This window comes from Panicum hallii, chromosome 5 (assembly GCF_002211085.1).
Source record: "Panicum hallii strain FIL2 chromosome 5, PHallii_v3.1, whole genome shotgun sequence".
NCBI lineage: Eukaryota > Viridiplantae > Streptophyta > Magnoliopsida > Poales > Poaceae > Panicum > Panicum hallii.
This window is the reverse complement of record NC_038046.1, coordinates 13,509,785-13,528,659: the sequence shown is the minus strand read 5'-3', so window position 1 is coordinate 13,528,659 and position 18,875 is coordinate 13,509,785. Positions and strand designations below refer to the sequence as shown.

Below are 18,875 nucleotides of genomic sequence, written 5' to 3'. Positions count from 1 at the left end.
TGTCCTCCACTGTGCTGCAGCGATTGTAATATCGAGCATCTTAGAAACAAAAATTGGAATCTAATTGGTCGCTCGCAGCAAAGTAAGGGAGGATCCAGAACAAAACCAACTTTCTAGGATAATCCGTCCAAGAGAGCTCCGTTATTACCAATAGAGAAGAAGATATCAGTCCGAGTTTGAATAGATCTTGCGATTCCAGCGCCGGTAGAAAAACAACCGCGGATACGAGGGGAAGGAATTCGAGCAGACGCTTGCGGTGGGAGTTGGATTGGAGACGAAGATGAGTTCGACAAAGATTGGCTTGACTGCCGTAGGGGCAGCAGTGAGTGGCGGCGGCGGCCGGCGTCGCGCGAGAGCTGGAGAGACGGGTGCGTGGAGAACCTGGGGGCCGCTTAGAAGGTTTTTGGGCTGAAAACTTTGCTAAAACCCGGATTGACGGGTAAATCCAACAGACCTAAAAGGCTAAAATATCAGGAAAGACTGGTTAGAGGAGTTGAAGTTAAAACCTCTGGGCTTAGACCAGCTCGATACATTTCTAGCACATCAGGTCCAATACGATAAGCACACGCATAGTCGTTTGGGAGTTTTAAAAAAGTCATTAATGGGAGGTACAAAATCACCATGGCACATTAGATACCATGTTGGACCAGATGACTGACATGAGCTATACGAGTCTGTTAGATTAAATTTACACACACCGACTGGCCGGGGAGAGCCACATGTCGATCATCCTTGGAGTTCGGAGCGCTCCAGCTCTTTCTTGTCTTTCAAGATTCATTTTTCTTATATATAATTGTTCTAGATTTGTTCTTTCTTTCTTATAGAAACAAAAACGCCGGAATAACAACCCGTAACTGTCCCGTTCAGGGAACAAGGAAACTAACGAGACCGCATGGCCGCACCTATAATTCAACATTTCAACGTGTCAAATATTTAGGGAGTATTTAGATTTGTTTGGATGGGTTAAAGTTGACTACTAAATTTTAACATCTATTAGCACTCATATTTTTGCTAAAATTCTTTTTAAGTCTTAGCTGAAGTGTAGCCCACTCCATTAGCACATATATTTCGATAGTCTAGTGCTAAAATTTAGCACTAGTTCATCCAAACATGTGCTAATGGGCTAGGTTAAACTTTAGACAAGACTTAAAAATTTTAGTAGGAGTATGAGTGCTGATAAATACCAAAATTTAGCACTGAACTTTAATCTATCCAGATTTAGCTCTGAGCTTTAACCCATCCAAATATACCTTACACCCTTACCATACTACAACTCGTGGCATCGCTCGCAAGTTGCCGTGGGTGTCTGTGCGTTAATTTCTTATCACAATGAACAGTAAATTAAGCCAGCAGTATCAATCACGGAGTCACGACTACAATACACTGCAGCTGAGAAGGAAGCTTTCGCGATCGCCCAAAATCGTCGTCATTTCTGCCTCTCATACACGTGAGAAAATTTGTAACTGTTGGAATTCCGTCGGACGTGCTTTCACTATAGTGGAGAACAGTCCGGCCAGGAACAAAAGTTTCTCCCTCGGTGCCTAGCTGCTAGCATCCAGATCACGAGATGATGACGCAGGAGACTATCTATTCTCTTACTACATTCTTCATATATCATGAACCCGTACTGATCCGAGTACCCGACCACTCGACTTGACCCATCGAAGTCGCGGTGGGCATAAGTAACCGAAACTGAAGAACTAAACCGAAATGATTGATAAAAAAAAAGCGAATTCGATCACAAATTCGGTTCCAAGAAGTAACTAACCGAATTAAACTCGGTCAGTTCGGTCTTGACCCTCGATTAACAAAATACCGGAATGAACCGAACTGTACACTAAAGCCCAACAAAATTCCAGCCCAAATCGGCCCAATAACCACCAATACAAACCCTAGCTATATAACTCCATCAGACAGTCACCCACCCTCACCCCTCCCCATTCCCAATTCCCAGTCCTACCCCGTGGGCGGCGCCTCACCGAACTGGCCGAAACTGAACTCATCGGTTTCGAGAAACTTAGCTAACCGTTTGGTTATTTTCAAGTAAACCGAACCGATACCGATGCCCACCTAACGCCGAAGGTCGGCTGTTCGTCCGGTGGCCGTTTGTTTGGTCGTACGCGCGTCCGGCGACTGTGGTCGTGGCCTCGCAGGATATATACACACGCGCGCGCGCGCGCGTGCCGCATACGGGCCTTTGACACGAGCCATCGATCCCGGCCGGGCCGGCCTGCAGCGAGCGCACGCGTGACGACGTTGATTCCTTGAATCTTTTTGGTAGGGCCGGCCAGGGCGATCTATCGAGGAGCCAGCTGCTAGCGCCGGGACACAGAGCGTCCGATGGGGACGGGGAACGCGATACCCACTCGCTAGCGACCGCGACAAGGGGCGCGATACGATGACCCCCTGGCGCGCACGGTTCCCAGATTGGAACATCTGGAAGCCGAGGAACGGTGCCAAGACCAGGCCACGACCGCGTCAGCGTTGGCAAGCTCGGAAAACGCTAGCTGCATGGCATGCTCCCCTCCTTTGGACCTGCCGGAGGGCTCAAACCCGTCTCGGCCGTAACGCATGGCATGATGAGACTAATGAGATTGAGGCACACGGCTAACCACCCGCTGCCACAGCCTAGCTACCTACTCTGCTGCTCATCATCATGTATATAGGCTACGCAGGTGTATCTTTCGTGGTCTCGTCATGTCTTGATTACCCGCTTGTTTCTCTTATCCATTGAAAAAATAATTCCAAGTAACACTATAGAAAAGCGTACTTACCAAGTTAGCATGCCAATGGCAACATTTATACTTCCTCCCCGGCTCCCGGCTCACGTGGAGTGAAGGCTTATTTAGGACTGTTGGTGGCCAGATCTTTTAAAGTTTGATCATAATTAAATATCTAAAAATGCGTACAACATGGTACCTTGGCTAATAATATTTTTTCCATGACGCCGAAGTTCGCAGGGACGAGCGCGAGCGCGCGCCTATACATATCGTTTCCATCTTTTTTGAAACAAAAAACACGTTTTGAATTGAAGTTTCAGAATGCGTGGCTTTGCAAGTAATCATCTTACCGCGGCCGAGTCTCTCCCTCTGCCTTGGGTCACGCCTGGCCGGTCCGGCCTGGCCCATATATACCTCGGCACCTCCCGTACGCCAAGAAAAGAATGGCTGGCTCAAGGTTGCAGCCGCAGGGGGCGTTGGCGACAACTAGCTAGAGCCTAGAGCTCATCACTCATTGTCCACCACCACATGTCCAGAACCTCTCCTCCCCCTCTCGCTCGCCGGCCGGCCGGGCTGCTCGGAACGGAGTGAGAGCTACCCAGCGGCGATCGATGGGGTTCATGAGCGGCGAGGAGCTGGTGGTGACGCTGGCGCCGGTGGCCGTGTACTGGGTGTACGCGGGCATCTACGAGGCGCTGCTGCAGCACACCACGGTGCTGGACAGGTACAGGCTGCACTCGCGGCGGGACGAGGAGACCAAGAACATCGCCTCCAGGAAGGACGTCGTCAGGGGCGTGCTCCTGCAGCAGGCCATCCAGGTCGCCATCTCTGTCGCCGTGCTCAAGGTCAGTACTCAGTGTAGAAGAGCTCAACTCTTGATCCTCATCGTAAAATTCATCGAACTGTAGCACGCAGTCTCCATCCTCCTTGCGTGCTCTTCTTTCCCTGGTGTTGCATGCATGGGTTGGGTTCGGTAGAAAAAAAAGGAGCTTGTGTTTTCCTTGATATTACAGAGCTAGTATTTGACGGGAAATGGTTACGGTTTCAGTAGTAAAAGTGCACGGTTTTAACACTGCCCCAAATGCTAAACCGACATCTGTCTTTGAAGAACAAGTAGGACAGGAATTATAAGATGTTAGACCCATCGTAAAGTGTCACACGTGTGTGCGTGTGCGGCGAGTTTACTGTTAGAAGAAGGTAAAATGAGATGAACAACGTGTAGCAGTTACGAGGATGGTAGCTGGGTGGTAGGGATCAGAGTTGATCAATACCAGCAGGACAAGGAAGATTGCCCGAATCAGCGATGACGACATGTTTCTCTGGTCAGCCCTGGTGGGCTGACACCAATTAAAACATGCACTCGTGGGGAGGGAGGATGTTAAAAAGTGACACAGTGACTGCTTGTGCCCGCTGTGTTGAATTCTGCCGAGCAGGCAGCTAGCTCCAAACCTCCAATTGGTCAGAACCAGGTCAAGCATGTGTTCGCACGAGGTTCCAGTCTTCCAGACGGCCTTTTTTTTTACTTGCTTGCCTTTCATTATCGGCTGGCCGAAGCCTCAGAAACAATCAGGTCATACACGCATACCGGAGTTACATGCCACATCTCCGAAGTATGCGAGGCCGAAACCTGCTTAGCGAGAACATGAGCGACCATATTACGATTTCTGCTAACAAAAGAGAATGAAAAGTCTTAAAAGGCAAATCTGATATCACTGATCTCACAAAGAATGGGGTCGATGATCGAACGCTGGGTCTCCACCTTATTCCAGAGTTGCACCACCTGTAGGCAATCGGTCTCAACCACCACTCGCTGGAACCCCAGTTGCAGGGCGACTTTGAGACTATCTCTGCACGCCATAGCTTCCATGAAACATGCATAAAAAAAGTGGACCCTTCATGGTCCCTGATAATACTAGAAGTGGACCCTTGCTTGCTGTCATCAGAGAACGCTGCATCTGTGTTAATCTTAACACCCGGCCACCGGCTTCTTCCATCTCGGATGGTCTGGCCCTGCTGCCTGCTGACCGAGCTGATGTCCCAGCTGCCACAGATCATGACCCGGCCGTGTCTCTAGCCCAAACCACAGCTTGGTGAATCGTCATTGTTAGCTCACCATGTCGGCTCTTATTCCGTTGCATCCACAAAGCCCACACGCCACACATGATAATTGCTTGATCATAGCGGGGGCACAAATCCGACATCAGATCAGTTGCCCAAGTTACCTCATTCAGCCTGTGACGAACAATGTAGCCAGGCATCAAAGTTTGAAACGCATTCATGCTCAGACAAGTGTTCCGGATTGTTTATATATATCTGCTCAAACGAAGAGAACTTTAGGCTTCACCTGCCTTGCATTTTCTTTCGAATACATTTTCACAGCACAACGAACCGCCTAGTCTCTCCATATGTTATCGGCATTGACTGCCAGCGTGGGCGTCCCTTGCCCTGACAAGCTGACCACCGCGAGTGCAGAGCGCCAGAGCCCTTGCCATGCTTGGCTGCTGCTCGGCCGCCGCTAGCCCGCTCTCATCCGAATGGTGTGGCCAAGCCCTGACGAGCATTCAAGGGTAGTCTGGGTGACCCTTGCTGGCTGTCTGCGCCGCTGGTCAATGCAGCTGGTGTCCCTAGTCACCTCATCAAGTCACGGAGCAGCAGGTGTGCCGTGTGCCGCGACAGGCGACGCACGGGGCACCCTTCCTGTACACGCGTACGTGCCCCGGCGTTCCCATGCACCGTGCGAGCATCACGAGAGGCTTTTCACAACTCCTCCCTGACCGATCGATCCCAATTCCCAACCACCGACACCGCTCGATGCTCATTGAGGGCGAACAATGGATGGCATGCACACCCACCAATTGATGATCTGATCTTTTCGGCATTCCTGTACGTGCAGCTGGAGGGGCGCGGTGCCGCCGCCGCCGCCGGCGACGGCCGCGCGGCGCAGCCGGAGCCGTTCCTGGTGGCGGCGGCGCGGTTCGGCGTGGCGATGCTGGTGCTGGACGCGTGGCAGTACTTCATGCACCGCCTCATGCACTCGGTGCCCTGCATGTACCGCCGCTTCCACTCGTGGCACCACCGCGTGGCGGCGCCCTACGCGTACGCGGCGCAGTACGGGCACCCCGTGGACGGCGTGCTCACGGAGACGCTCTCGGGCGCGGCGGCCTACGTGGCGTCGGGCATGACCCCGCGCGCCGCCGCGGCCTTCTTCGCCTTCGCCACCGTCAAGGGCGTGGACGACCACTGCGGCGTCGCGGCGCCGTGGAACCCGATCCAGGCCGCGTTCCGGAACAACGCGGCCTACCACGACGTGCACCACCAGCGCGGCGGCGGGCGGCGCAACTTCTCCCAGCCCTTCTTCGTGGTCTGGGACCGGCTGCTCGGCACGCACGCGCCCTACGCCCTGCGCCAGAGGGACGGCGGCGGGCTCGAGGTCAGGGCCTTCAAGCCGGATCCGACGCGCTAGCAGGCTGGCGCCACACCAGGCCAGCACCCAGCAGGGCTGGCCTCGTTTACCGTTTAGTTTTGGCTTGTAGCAGCTGTGTCCTGCGTGACTCTCTCTCTCTCTAGTGCCTGTGTCTGTCCATGTCCACCGTGTCGAGCAGGTAACGCGTCTTGTGTGTAGCAGTATGTATAGGTATCTCGTACAGAAAGAATAATCATGTAACTGATGGATCCACAACTTGGATTCTGTCTTTCTGATGGTAGCCATAGACTAGTGTTTTTTTTTTCTGATAATGTATGGTAGACTAGTGTTACCTTATGGACTGTTAGGAGGAAGCACCTTTCAGCTTTGCGAGATGTAAAAAAGCAGATGCAGATAAACTCTTGAGACTTCGCATTGCAGGAACGGGAACCATGTCGATCGCAGCAATACTTGCATCTGGCATAAAGTTTAAACTCAACAGCTGGCAGGCTGAACATACTGCTGCCAGCAGGGCCGGACCTAGCGCCCCCATGTACATGAAAAAAAGTAGTACATGCCTTCCGCCAGGGGCGAGCTTGCGACCTCGGGTGGGGGCTCTACAGCCTGCCCGGGTGGTCCAGGTGGTCGCTGCAGTTGGTAGACGGCACGGCGGAGAGCTCCAGCTTCCCCGTCCACTCCTCGCCAGGCTTCAGCGTGATGGCCCGCTCGACGGCGGCGGCGTCCACACACAGCATCTGCTTGTACTCGTCGTCACCGAAGTCTGCCATCGTCTTCGACTTCTTCTCCCAGGGGTTCCACACAACTGAATGCAGACAGCCAAGATAAATGTTAAAGAGCAAGAACTTGGTTACCAAATTGGTCTCTAGTTTCTTTGGCGCGAAAGTAAAAGCAGACCGTCTTACCAATGTCAGGAAGCCCTTCCTTGCGCACGATAAATGTGCGTTTCTTTTCATGGTCGAGAACAGCAATGACGCCTGGGGAGCCAACATAGACTCGATCAACCTGCACAACAGTTAGCACCCTCTTCAGATTTAAATATCCCCAATGGAGAAATTAGCAAGAGCGACATCAACAACATGCAAAAAGAATAAGCACACTTTTGACTACCTGAGCTTCCATATGAACTACTAGTAACCTATAAGACTCGAAACTAAATTAACGAGAGCAACATCAACATCATGCAAAAAGAATATGCAACACTTTGAATGCAATGAAATAGACTCGGGAACTCTTTACAATAACGAATAGATGTGTCTGTGCAAATCCATGGATGCAACTGTAGCCATCGAGCCAAAAGATAATAGTAGCAAGTTTTCTCACAATGAACTAATTCCTTATAGCTGAAATGCACGAATATACATATCTTCATGTTGCGCATATATCAAAGCAGAAGAAGGTACCTCTGATTCAAATGTTATAGCATCTCCTTGCTCGGTAAAACGTTCTCGCTGGCTAAGGTTGTCAAGATAATCAAGGGTTTCCAGACCTTCTATCCTCACTTCACTGGAATAAAGATGCAACGCATGAACATATGTACAACATCGTCTGGAAAAACAGAATGGTTCTTGTATTGTTCTACTGATTGTGAAAGCATGTTAGGCGCAGCCGCACAGCTCGAAATGAAATTTGGTGATCATTAAGGCCCAAGTTAGGAGCATGCATTTTATGGTAAAAGTTAAGCACATAACAAGGAACTCAGTGGAATTTGAAAGTATCAACCATCCAAATAATGCCATACCTGATGTCAGAAACAGACAGATGTGTATGATAAGCAAATGCGAAACTGAATGGCTTTCCATTAACATTCCTGACACGTGATATCAGTGAAAGGTCTCCATCCATTGAAAGCGAAACTCTGAGACGTAACTCAAAACTGTAATACAAATTTAAATTAAATCAGATAAAACATCTATATTCAAATGGACTCAAATTTTCACTTAAAGCGTATGCTTATCTGTTAAAGATTGATTTACACTAGCAAAAGGACACATAATTTCATCAGATGGGCACGCTTGCTAAGATAACCATTAATGTCCCTTGTCTATGAACTCACAGAAATCAAACATATTACTTTATCACAGAACTAAGTAACTTAGCTTTGAGTAGAAGCACTGAATTATTGTGCACACAGCATCCCATCTAGAACACGACAGGTGTAGCCTTCTCAGATTCCTTTTTTAAGGAAAACATGCACATGGAATTGAGTCATGGAAGAAGCATCATGCCTTGAGTTTATTTTAAATCTTTGATTAAGAAGAGCTAAAAAAATGGTAGCTTCCCTAATTTATTACCCAATTGCAATTCTCTTATATTCATCATGAAAAATTGAAACAGAGCCAGGTTCTGACAAATCAAAATCATTTGAAAGATTTTCCACAGGGATACATACCCTGAGCTATTCGACCAACAACCTCCCTTCATTTTCAGACAGCAGAGTTGATGACTTTGACATTCGCTTACATTTAATGATACCAAAAAGTTTATATATGCAATTCAAATGTTACCATGTCAAAGTAATTGTCATCATACCAGTGTGGCCAGCACTTCAGGTCATCTTCAGATGGCTTTAGCAGAAGGTCAACAGAAGCTTTGTTGTTGTTATTATCACCATAATTTAGTGGTGGAGCCTCTTGATCTATTGTCCATATCTTGTTCCTTGCAAATCCATGCTGCTCCAATGTTCCACAGTTTCCAAACTGATAAAGTTAAAAATTCGAAACATTTAGTACTCTCCTCGCTTCAAAAGCAAATTTGCATGAACGTTTCATACTATCCTCGCTTGGAAAATGTCAAAGTTTTGCATTGTCTATTACAAACATAGAGTGGACAGATTTATAGCAATACCTGTGGGAAGCATATTGGAATTCCACCACGTGTCGCTCTCGGTGGCTTGAAGATTGCCTGTATGCGTAACTAAGTAAGCAGGCGGTAACTTATTGCGCTCTTGGCAGGGGACATCAGGTTTGATAAGAAGTTTTAGCGTACAGACCACAAGTACAGAGCAGAAAATGTCTGCCAGTATATTTAAGGATAAAGGGTAACATATAACTAATCAAATGGAAGCGAGTAACATATAACTAATCAAATGGAAGCGAATGATTCTGAAATATTCTGAACAAATTTGCCAATCCGCCATAGAGAGCGAATCAATGATTTGGCCTTGCCTTTGTCCAATCATATAAACTAACTACATAATTAGAGTGATGAATCGATGATACATATACTAGAAGTAGAAGTAAATTCGATTTTCTAATGTCATCAAATTATAAACGATACAAAAATGTTTCTGCAAACACACGAACTGAATATTCATGAGAACAGTAATCTGGCGTGTGTCTCTACAATTGGTCACAGTTACGGGATCAAATCCACATTGCAACGGGTCCCATAGCAACAGATACGACCCAGCAACCAGCATCGGCATCTGAAACAAACTCACCTTACTGCTGGTGAAGAGGAGCTCCTCGCCGCGGTCGTTCCTCCACGAGACGACCTGCCCGCCGTGCAGGCAGACCTGCTCCCACAACCGAACGCTCGCATCAGACCGACCACGCTCCTCGCGGGACCGAGAAATGCCGAGCCGATCGCCCGTCGGAAACCGCAAACAGAAATCTCAGGCAGAAGCGGACTCACCCGGACGGAGGCCCCCCTCGGCGACCGGATCGCAACCTGGTCGGCGCCGTTCCAGTCCTTGGTCACCTCGAAGCCGGGCCGCTGCTCGGAGCAATGCCCCATGCTCATCAACCGGAGGCACGGAGCAGGAGCAGCACCACCACCACGCCCACCCTCGCGCGCGAGAACCGACCAGGCACCCACTGCCTTCCCGGCGCGCGCAAGCGAGCGGGAGCACACGAGCGAGCGAGCGCCCGGGCCACGCGCAGAGCTACAACCACCTACCAACCTAGTACTCCCCCCGCTGCAGTACGAGTCTACCTCCAGCGCTATCACCGCCCCAACAACGCGCCGGAGACGACAGCAACGGGAGCAGGGGTCGCCATTGGAACAGCTCGGATGTTACGGCTCGCTCCCCTCCACTCCACAACGCCTCTCCCTCGGCCCCTTTGTTCGCGAGAGGAAAAAGGAAAGCGAAAGGCTAAGCCCAAATCTCGTGACACCTACAGGCGCAGAGCAGCGCAAAGCGCCGCGGCTTTTTTTTTTTCTTTTCCTTTTTCCTCCCGCCGCGCACCACCAACCACCGCTGCCACCACCGGCGCCTCGCGAGCGAGATCGACGGACCCGTCCACGCCCGCACGGCAAGCAACGGCGCGCGGCGGCGGCAGCTAGCAGAGGCAGAGCAGGGGGGCTGAGCTAGTGGTGGCGGTGGGAGGAGCAGGGGCAGGGGAAGGGGAATGGGCGTGGCACGGGAGGGAGATCTGCCCCGTCCTCCTCTGGCAAAAGCGGGCACGCACATGGCGGGGTGGCGTGGCGAGAGCGCATCATGGGAGCCACCTCGGCGTTGCCACGGGACGGACGGGCCAAGGATCCGAGGGAACAGCTGGAATCCGAGAAGCGCGGGGGTGGGTGGGTTGGTGGGCCGGTGGAGCGGGCCGGGGAGCGAGGAGACCCGCACCCGAGAGGAAGAGATAGGAGTCCACGCGGGTCGGCTCGGTGGCGCACGACAGGGCAGCCAGCGAGGGGTACAGCGGCGGCGCCTGCCCTGGAAACGCGGACACGTGCGCCGGGAGTGGCCCAGCGGCCGTGCAAGCTCGAGTTGCCCACAGGCACGGCTCTATGAACTCGAAAACCGTCTCCGCATCCAGCAGAACACCGTGGCATGCCTATAACTTTGCTAAACTTCAAAAAAGTTTCATGTAAACATCGCACTGCTACATAGGTTAGATCCACTCGAATTTATAAAACGATGACACACATAATAAGCACCTTTTATGGTCAACTAGTAGGAAACAATCAACACATTCATTACAACAGTTGTGCATGAACGAGTCACCTATAATTCTGTTAAAACTTTTAATCCTTGTAAAACATCATTCGATTCCTATTATTTTGCTTTGCCACCAATGACGTCACTTGTTATATTATTAAACCTAAAGTTCCTTTTTTTTCTATTATTTTGCTTTGCCACCAATGACGTCGCTTGTTATATTGTTTGCCCTAAAAGTTTAATAGGCATGCTAGAATTCGAAAACCATCAACACATCTATTGACGCTGACGTGCACAAAGGAGTAACCTACAACTTTGCTATCCTAAAACATCTCTTTTCTTCTATGGTTCACTTTGCTACCAATTGCCAAAAGTACTATGATTCAAAAAAACATCTACACATCTACTAAAGTAGTAATGCACAAATGAGTTGCCTACAAATTTCATTCCTTTTCCTCACAAACATCCTTTATCTTTTCTATTGTTCACTTCACTACCATGACAGGTGCACTAGAATTCGAAATCGGTAAAGGCATCTAGTGAAATTGATGTATCAGTCAACTACAGCTTTTCTAAACTTTCTATTCTTTTTTGTGAACATCATTTTTCTCCTCTGTTGTTCTCATTGTTGCCATCTGATAGGGACACTAAAATTTGAAAACCGTCAATGCACCTGATAACTTTGTATTTTGCTTTTCCCTCTAACCCCTCTATGGTCCACTTTATTGCTCCTGCACTAGGATTCGAAAACCTTCTAACATATATACTAAAGCAGCCGTGTGTGAAAGAGTCGCTTGCAAATTTTGTAAACTTCCTATTTTTTTTTTGTAAGCATCATTTCCATTTCTATTGTTCATTGTGTCGCCAGCTGAAAATCATCAACACATCCACGCTAAAGCAGTTGCGCAGGGATGAGTCCTTCATAACGTTGTTAGAACTTCCTATTTTCCCCCTCAAAAGTACCCTTTTCTCTTCAATTATTCACTTCACTACTAAGTAGCAAGTGCACTATGATTTGAACCCATTGATACATACAGGAAAGGAATCGTGCACTAATAAAGTAACCTAACTCTTTCTAGTCTTTTTTCTCCTAAAATTTCATTTACTCTTCTATTATTTGCTCTGGTGCCACCCGGTAGGCACACCAGAACTTGATTTGCTTCTAGGGAAGAACAATCATGCATGAATGAGTCACCGCAGCTTTGCTAGACTTCCTGCTTTTTATCCATAAACACATTTTCATTTCTATTATTCACTTCGTTGCCAATCAGTAGGCGCCCTAGAATTCAAAAACCATCGAGCACATATAGCAAAATAATCGAGCATGAATGAGTCACTTGCATCTTTTCTAAACTTCCCCCTTTTTCTCGTTAACATCTTTTGTCCTCAATCGTTCACTCCGCTGCCAACTGGCTGGCACACTAAAATTCAGGAACCGTTGGTGCATGTAGTAAAGAGCAATAATGAGTCACCTACAACTTTGTTTGATTTTCAGCCTTTTCCTACAAGCATATTTTCCCTTCTATTATTTGCTTCATTGCCAACTGACAAGTGCACTAGAATTTGAATGCTGTAGCCTGGCAAGGACGAGTCACTCTATGGTGGTCCTTTTCCTTTCCCTTCCGTTGGAAACAACTTTTTTCTTATCCTCCCTTTGTTCCAATTATAAGTCATTTTAGATTGTTCTAGATTCATAGTTTTTACAACGTATTTAGATATAACATATGTCTAAGTCAGTGGCAGAGCGTGACTTGAAATGGGGGGGGGGCCCAAATTGAACAACTACACAAGTGCTAGGTTAAAAAAAAGTATTATTAGCTCATGGCTATGGATATACTCTTAAATCTTCATTAACTTTGCTAGATCGGGGGGTCCAGAGCCCAATACGGCCTCCATTGGGCTCCGCGCCCTTGTCTAAGTGTGTAACAAATGACATATAATTGGACAGAGACACTTAGACATATGTCTAAGCGTATAAATCCAATAATAAATCAAAACGGCTTATAATTTAGAATGTAGGAAGTATTGTCTGGTTTTTAGTGGATTCCAAGTCAAGAACATTACTTCAGGAGTTATCGGCACATCAGGAAGAGCAAACCGTGAACGGTAAAGTTGTCTACAATTTTCCTCTTATAGAAGAACCGATATTTGTGTTCAATGCCAAATGGCAAGTGCGCTGGACTCAGTGGCGTAGTTGAGGCATTCAAGATCTGACCAGGCAGCAGCCATGCAGCAAGAGCCACCCCGAGCTTTGTTGGATGTCTACTCCATTTGCTCACGGAAACACCAAACTTATTTTCTTCGAGTAAATTCTATACGTCCATGCATGTCCCATGGCTGCGGCCGAGACGAGAGCCTGACTGGCTGACGACTGCACAACCTCTGGCAAATCCTCAGCGCATTGCCAGGGCCCGTTTGGTTAATTGGACTTCGGGTCAAGGTTAACTGGCTGGAGCTGGACCCGTTTTGGCGTTTTGCAGAAGGGCATACCGGAATAGGACGCGTTGATGATTCCATAGGGGTGGCCGCGTGGGTCAAGGGTCCGTGCGTCGGGTCAAAGCAAGTACGCACCGTGCAATGCAAGGACCCGATCTCACAGACCCAGCGCTGGACCACCCAGGCACCCACCACCATGCGTCGACCAACCTACCGCCCCCCGAGTCAGATCCACGTCGGGCACTGGCACTGCTGCACGGGCTTATCTCTTGCCTCCACGACAAGTCGACAAGGCAGGCCGCCGCTGCCGCCGCTGCCGCCGCCGGACGTTGGCTCGCGGCCTGCACATGCAACGCGCAACAATAATCGCGCGGTCCGTCCGGTCCGAGTCCCTGACCCATCGTCCCAGCGAACCATCGACAGGACGCCGGCAACTGCCCGCTGCAACGCATGCACAGGCACAGCGATCGTCGCCTCCATCGCCCATCGGCATTGATGGCAGACGTTGCTTCAAGTACTATCGTGCAGGGAAACTTGCGGCCGGACGGGCAGAAACAACCCCCAACCCACAGCCTGAAACTGAGAGGTTCAGAGGTAAAACGTCCTGATGGTTATTATTAGTGTCTACATTACATTCATCTCAGTCGGTTCAGTTCGGATCAACGCCGCAACTGAGACGACCTCAAGTCAAAAGCTCAGAGGAAAAGAAAAAACATACAGCCAGGCGGCATCCGTATCTCAGCAGAGCGGCCGGAACCGGAAGGGGACCCGTCTGGGACGCAGCTAGCTACCGTAATTTACAGGTTGGTTGTCCGTACGTGTGCGTTAGTCTCGCGGGGGGCAGCTCGGGCGCTCTTCAAAAAAATCGCCAGGCCACTGAGGTAAGAGATCAGCTTCAGCTCGCGGCCACGGCGTCGGCCGCCAGAGGGCCGGAGCCCAGCAGCTGGCGGAGCCTGGGCGCGCCGTGCTCCGCGCGCAGGCCGCCGCCGCCTCTCGACGCGCCCGCGCCGTCCATCATCGAGAGGAAGTTCTTGACGACGCGGGCGGGCGGTGGCGCGGCGGCGGCCTGCTGGTCTGCGGACGCTTCTTCCGATGCGCTGTCCGCGAGCTTCTCCTGCGAGTGATGCGAGGCGCGTTTCAGAAACGGGAAGTGAATCGAATGCCAATAAGAGTTCGAGTAATTATACGGTTGAAAGATGAAGTACCATCAGAGCGGAATTCTCCATCCTGAGCTTCTGGGAGCTTTCCGTTAGCTTGTTGATTTCACTTCGGAGGGATGTGTTCTCTGCTGTCAGTAGCTCTACTTTTCTAGCCAGCTCTTCAGTCTCAGCCTGAAACGACAGCAAAACAAACGTGATCAATTGGTCATTATTAAGAAAGGTTTTGAATTGCGCAATGGATGAAGCACCCTGAACTCTATAAACTGAACATAGATGCTTTCCACTCGAAAGAGTGCCAAGGAACTTTTCTCAAGTTAGAAATAGTTTCAGAAACCATTAACAGCACGCATGACACGGCTGTCTATGTTTTACCTGCTTCCTCAGCCTTGAACGTCGGGCAGACTCCCTATTTGACTGCTTCCTCCTTTCACGCTTTGATTCCTTGTCATCCTGGCAATACAACAAGAATTAATTCTACGTTCTAATTACTTCAAGCAACGCAAGAATTCTTAATCACAACAGCCGTCTGGAAACCTTGAAGACACTCTAGTGTCATCTTTTTACAAAGGTGGAGAGAATATACTGAAAACAAAGCTACCAAGCATCGCCACCACCATATCAGAAGGGGAGAAACAGAAAAGCAAAACTGTCCACTCCAACTGCCACATCAAACATACCTTAGTTTGCCATTCGGTTGATGGCGCAACACTAACTCTGAAATCACTACCAGTGCTCACACACGGTTTGATTGCTGTATCTGTAACACGCACGTTGGACAAAGTTGCTAATCTTCCTGGTTCTCCTGGTTTCTCATTAGGCGCTGAAGCTCGACATGTTTCTGCACCTGAAGAAAAAGTAAATCAAGGCATTTTTGTCATATAAAACTCAATGAATGATTCATTCAGTTTAACAAATGAGTTACAAAATAACATGAAAGAATTCCAGATGGCCTGAGTGAGAAATACAACTACGAAGGATGTCAAGCTATGATGATGAATGGCATAATGAGTAAAGGAGTAAATAGAGTACCTGATGTAGTCCTATCATCCAAGCTTCTTTTCTTGGGCGTTCCGCTCACCTATACAATGAAAAATCATGCTTAAATCAATATTTGCTCGCTAACTCAGAACATCACAATATGATTGACCACAGAACAGTACCTTTTGGTTGTTTCCGTCACTGGATCCTTCTAGGCTGTAATCCCCACTGCATTGAGAGCACCAGATACAATTGGACTCAGTTTCAGATAATAAATATGATAGAAAAATGCACATGCTATTCATGCGACATTTAACTACCTCGTTTTCTCACTGTTACCACTGTCAGTCGACACAGCAGCTCCATCAATTTCCTTCAGTTTCTTACTCGAACTGTTGTCCTTGCTGTTCACAGACTTTGCTGGCTCTGCGCTCAATGGGTTTACCATCTTGACACATCAACAGATAAAACAGTTAACAAAAGTATAGAATAGATAGTACTACCTCCGTCCCAAATTCCAATTCGTTTTAGATTTTCTATATACATATATTTTGTTATGCACCTAGACATACACTACATCTAGGTGCATAACAAAATATATGTATCTAGAAAAATCAAAACAAATTATAATTTGGAACGGAGGGAGTAATATCTAAGTTCAGTAATTAGTATATGAGCGAAATACGAGATAGCTGCAATGCAATTCCATACTTACTAGGGGCATGAAGGGATGCAGGAAACCACCACCATGTGGATATATTGCAGCATATGGTTTTCCAAATGCAGCTGGTGGCATCTTCTACAAAGATGCTTGGAGAAATTAGAATTCTACAATATATCAAGACATATATATAGCATCTGATGAATCAAGATTTATGATTATCTTAAAATACCTGCGGACCCCACATAAAAGGTGGGGGGACATGACCAGATGCTATTCCAGGGTTAAAGAACGTTGGTGGCAAGACGCCTGGGCCATAATATGCCTGTAAAGATGGTCCAATGGTCTGGTCAGATGCTCACTAAGAAAAGAAAACTTATTTTCAATAATAAGAAGCAAACGGTCAATTGTAGGGTAGTTAACCTGCATAGCCGACCAATCAACGCATGGATAAATAGCTGGTTGATCCTGCAAAACAATCAGTAATTAATTAGGCACCAAAACTTTAAGTGGTCCACCCCTTGTAACTTGAGAATTTTGTTGAGAACATTATACTTGATTGTTGTCAGATGTAAAACATCCAAACCACTTTGGGACTTTGTAACACTGAAATGGAAAGCAAAACCGCCTACAAGACTAACCCTTCATGTACTATTTACCACGAATAAAGCTTTGGTGATACTTTTGTCATTTGTGAGACAACTGTGAGAAATGCAACGATTACGCTATATTTGTATTTACCTTGGGTGGTGATGGAGCTTTTACTGAATTCTGAGTAACTACAGCTTCATCATGGCCCATGGTTTTTTGTGAATGCCTGCGCATTTTTTATGATAGAAATGTGAGATTATTTGAGAATATATCATGTGCACAAATAAAAAACTTACAAAATTGATGCTTCATATCATTCAACTAATAGTAATTCTCAGAAATCCATTCGAGTATCCAACACATATCGTTCCAGTTCAAAGTTCACTAAAAGAACCAAGCTGTTACAACAGCTTTTCATGAAACTGGATTGCTCAAAATTGACATAATTCTACCCCTAATGGTTATAAGCACACCAGAAATATGCAATCAGTAGTTCATGAAACTTGTAGGCCCACGCATATCCCTGGTACTTCCAGGTCAATCATATGCCGTAGATATCTTTTCAGTGTATGAGAATCACAATTGTTAAATGTAACTGTATCAATCGGGGATTTGGCCATTAGCAAAACACTAATCATGTGTCTATTGCATGGTACCTACTTCAATTAAAAAGATCTATCTTTAAATTTTGGTGAAAAATTAAAAGGGCAAGAAATAGCCTAGATCATTTAGCTCGTGTTTACACCTGATTTATGAAAATCCTTTTTACCCCCTTCTCGGCAACACATGAAAATGAAACAGATCAACCAGGTATGGACTTTAGATATTTTTGCCGTGCACTTTTCACTATGATAGGACCGCTGAACAGTGGTAGAGCCTGATGAAGCGGTCCTACTACCGAGCTTCCGGTTGAGAAATCGCATCTTAGCTCATGCTGTCGTCTAAGGTAGGGACAGAAAAAAGGGTAGGATCGAAGCAGCATCGGCTTGTTTCACCAGTGACTGCTTTCTTTTCTATCGTGTGCCTGAGTCACTTAAGTGGCATCCGCTTAAAAAGGCTGAGCTACTGATCTGCACTTAATGCATTCAGTACCAATACCAAGACGCGAGCACCGTCACCGGGCTGACAAACTAGTCGAACCATCGAATACAACAACGACCACCATCCAAATCCTACACGGCATGCATGATGATGCATCCACGCAAAATCCAGTGAAGAGCTGACTAGATCCGCCGAAAGCTTCGCCTGTCCGACGCACGCTAGGCGAGATGACGCCGTGAGACGACAAGGGTAGCACATACGGGCGTCGTTTTTTTTTTAGCAAGTGACATCAATTTATTTTGCATGCTTACATTTAGGAGTGATAGCTAGCTTCCTGCCTGTCCGTTTTAAAAATTAGAGACGCATGCTTGGTACATACGACACACGATTTATCACGAAGTTTTTGAAAGAAAAAAAAAAGGAAGGAGAAGGGAGAAGCGAATCATCTCCTCCCCTAGCCCCGAGGCACCATCTCCTCAGTCCTCACCGGCGAGCCGGCAAATCCAAAAGGCATGTAGCAGTAGCACGGATACACGCTGCAAGCCTGCAACAGCACGCCTACGCTTACGCCTTACGCTTCATGATCCGGACGGAACGTAGCAAAATTTCAAGGAACAGAGCCAGCAGCGGCGAGCTCTAGAGCCTGGCTGCCATGGGCGGAGGCGGCGGTCCGGCGGAGAAAACCGGACAGCGCATTGCGCGATAAAACGAGTGTAGGTGCAGAGACGAGGCAGCAGATCGGGCGTACCTGGACCGGTGGCCTTGCCGGAACGGGGTTGTTGCCTCGCGTGGATCGTTGGACGAGCCGGCGGGGGAAACACGCGCCGCCGCGGGAGCTCCGGGGACTTGGAAGGGAGAAGAGGCAGAGGCGAGGGATGCGTATGCGTGGGACGGGCCGGGGCGGCGGCGTTTGATTTGAGACGGGGGAACTAGCAGGCGGGGGTGGGAAGGGAGGCGCGGCGGGAAGGGGAAGGGGAAGGGG

The 18,875-nt window shown here is 48.2% G+C and overlaps 3 protein-coding genes across 3 annotated transcripts; 1 reads left to right on the top strand and 2 right to left on the bottom strand.

Moving 5' to 3' along the window:
• The first annotated feature begins 3,190 nt into the window (after positions 1-3,190).
• Positions 3,191-6,567, top strand: LOC112895923 (sphinganine C4-monooxygenase 1-like). Its single transcript, XM_025963926.1, has 2 exons — positions 3,191-3,565; positions 5,614-6,567. Exons 1-2 carry the CDS (start codon positions 3,332-3,334, stop codon positions 6,181-6,183), a joined length of 804 nt encoding a protein of 267 aa, XP_025819711.1. The 5' UTR covers positions 3,191-3,331; the 3' UTR covers positions 6,184-6,567.
• On the bottom strand, positions 6,528-10,545 carry LOC112895922 (putative glucose-6-phosphate 1-epimerase). The gene is made up of 8 exons (XM_025963925.1): positions 9,778-10,545; positions 9,584-9,658; positions 8,989-9,045; positions 8,674-8,840; positions 7,883-8,017; positions 7,545-7,647; positions 7,047-7,146; positions 6,528-6,946 (listed from the first exon to the last, which is right to left on the bottom strand). The coding sequence occupies exons 1-8, from the start codon at positions 9,883-9,885 to the stop codon at positions 6,741-6,743; spliced, it is 951 nt and encodes a 316-aa protein (XP_025819710.1). The 5' UTR covers positions 9,886-10,545; the 3' UTR covers positions 6,528-6,740.
• Positions 10,546-14,049: 3,504 nt separating this feature from the next.
• Positions 14,050-18,875, bottom strand: LOC112893977 (G-box-binding factor 3-like). The gene is made up of 12 exons (XM_025961527.1): positions 18,642-18,875; positions 17,003-17,078; positions 16,685-16,729; positions 16,494-16,586; positions 16,316-16,399; positions 15,921-16,048; positions 15,783-15,828; positions 15,652-15,700; positions 15,300-15,466; positions 14,995-15,072; positions 14,668-14,793; positions 14,050-14,576 (listed from the first exon to the last, which is right to left on the bottom strand). The coding sequence occupies exons 2-12, from the start codon at positions 17,060-17,062 to the stop codon at positions 14,358-14,360; spliced, it is 1,095 nt and encodes a 364-aa protein (XP_025817312.1). The 5' UTR covers positions 17,063-17,078; positions 18,642-18,875; the 3' UTR covers positions 14,050-14,357.

Excerpts from the sequence above, each read along its gene's own strand:
- LOC112895923 (XM_025963926.1), top strand. The coding sequence starts at position 3,332 with ATGGGGTTCATGAGCGGCGAGGAGCTGGTGGTGACGCTGGCGCCGGTG. Across the intron at positions 3,566-5,613 it reads TCTCTGTCGCCGTGCTCAAG|CTGGAGGGGCGCGGTGCCGC; the intron begins GTCAGTACTCAG and ends CTGTACGTGCAG.
- LOC112895922 (XM_025963925.1), bottom strand. The coding sequence starts at position 9,885 with ATGAGCATGGGGCATTGCTCCGAGCAGCGGCCCGGCTTCGAGGTGACC. Across the intron at positions 8,841-8,988 it reads TTCCAATATGCTTCCCACAG|TTTGGAAACTGTGGAACATT; the intron begins GTATTGCTATAA and ends TAACTTTATCAG. Across the intron at positions 8,018-8,673 it reads CTGAAGTGCTGGCCACACTG|TTTTGAGTTACGTCTCAGAG; the intron begins GTATGATGACAA and ends TTTGTATTACAG.
- LOC112893977 (XM_025961527.1), bottom strand. The coding sequence starts at position 17,062 with ATGGGCCATGATGAAGCTGTAGTTACTCAGAATTCAGTAAAAGCTCCA. Across the intron at positions 15,829-15,920 it reads GGTAACAGTGAGAAAACGAG|TGGGGATTACAGCCTAGAAG; the intron begins GTAGTTAAATGT and ends CTCTCAATGCAG. Across the intron at positions 14,577-14,667 it reads TGGAGAATTCCGCTCTGATG|GAGAAGCTCGCGGACAGCGC; the intron begins GTACTTCATCTT and ends CATCACTCGCAG.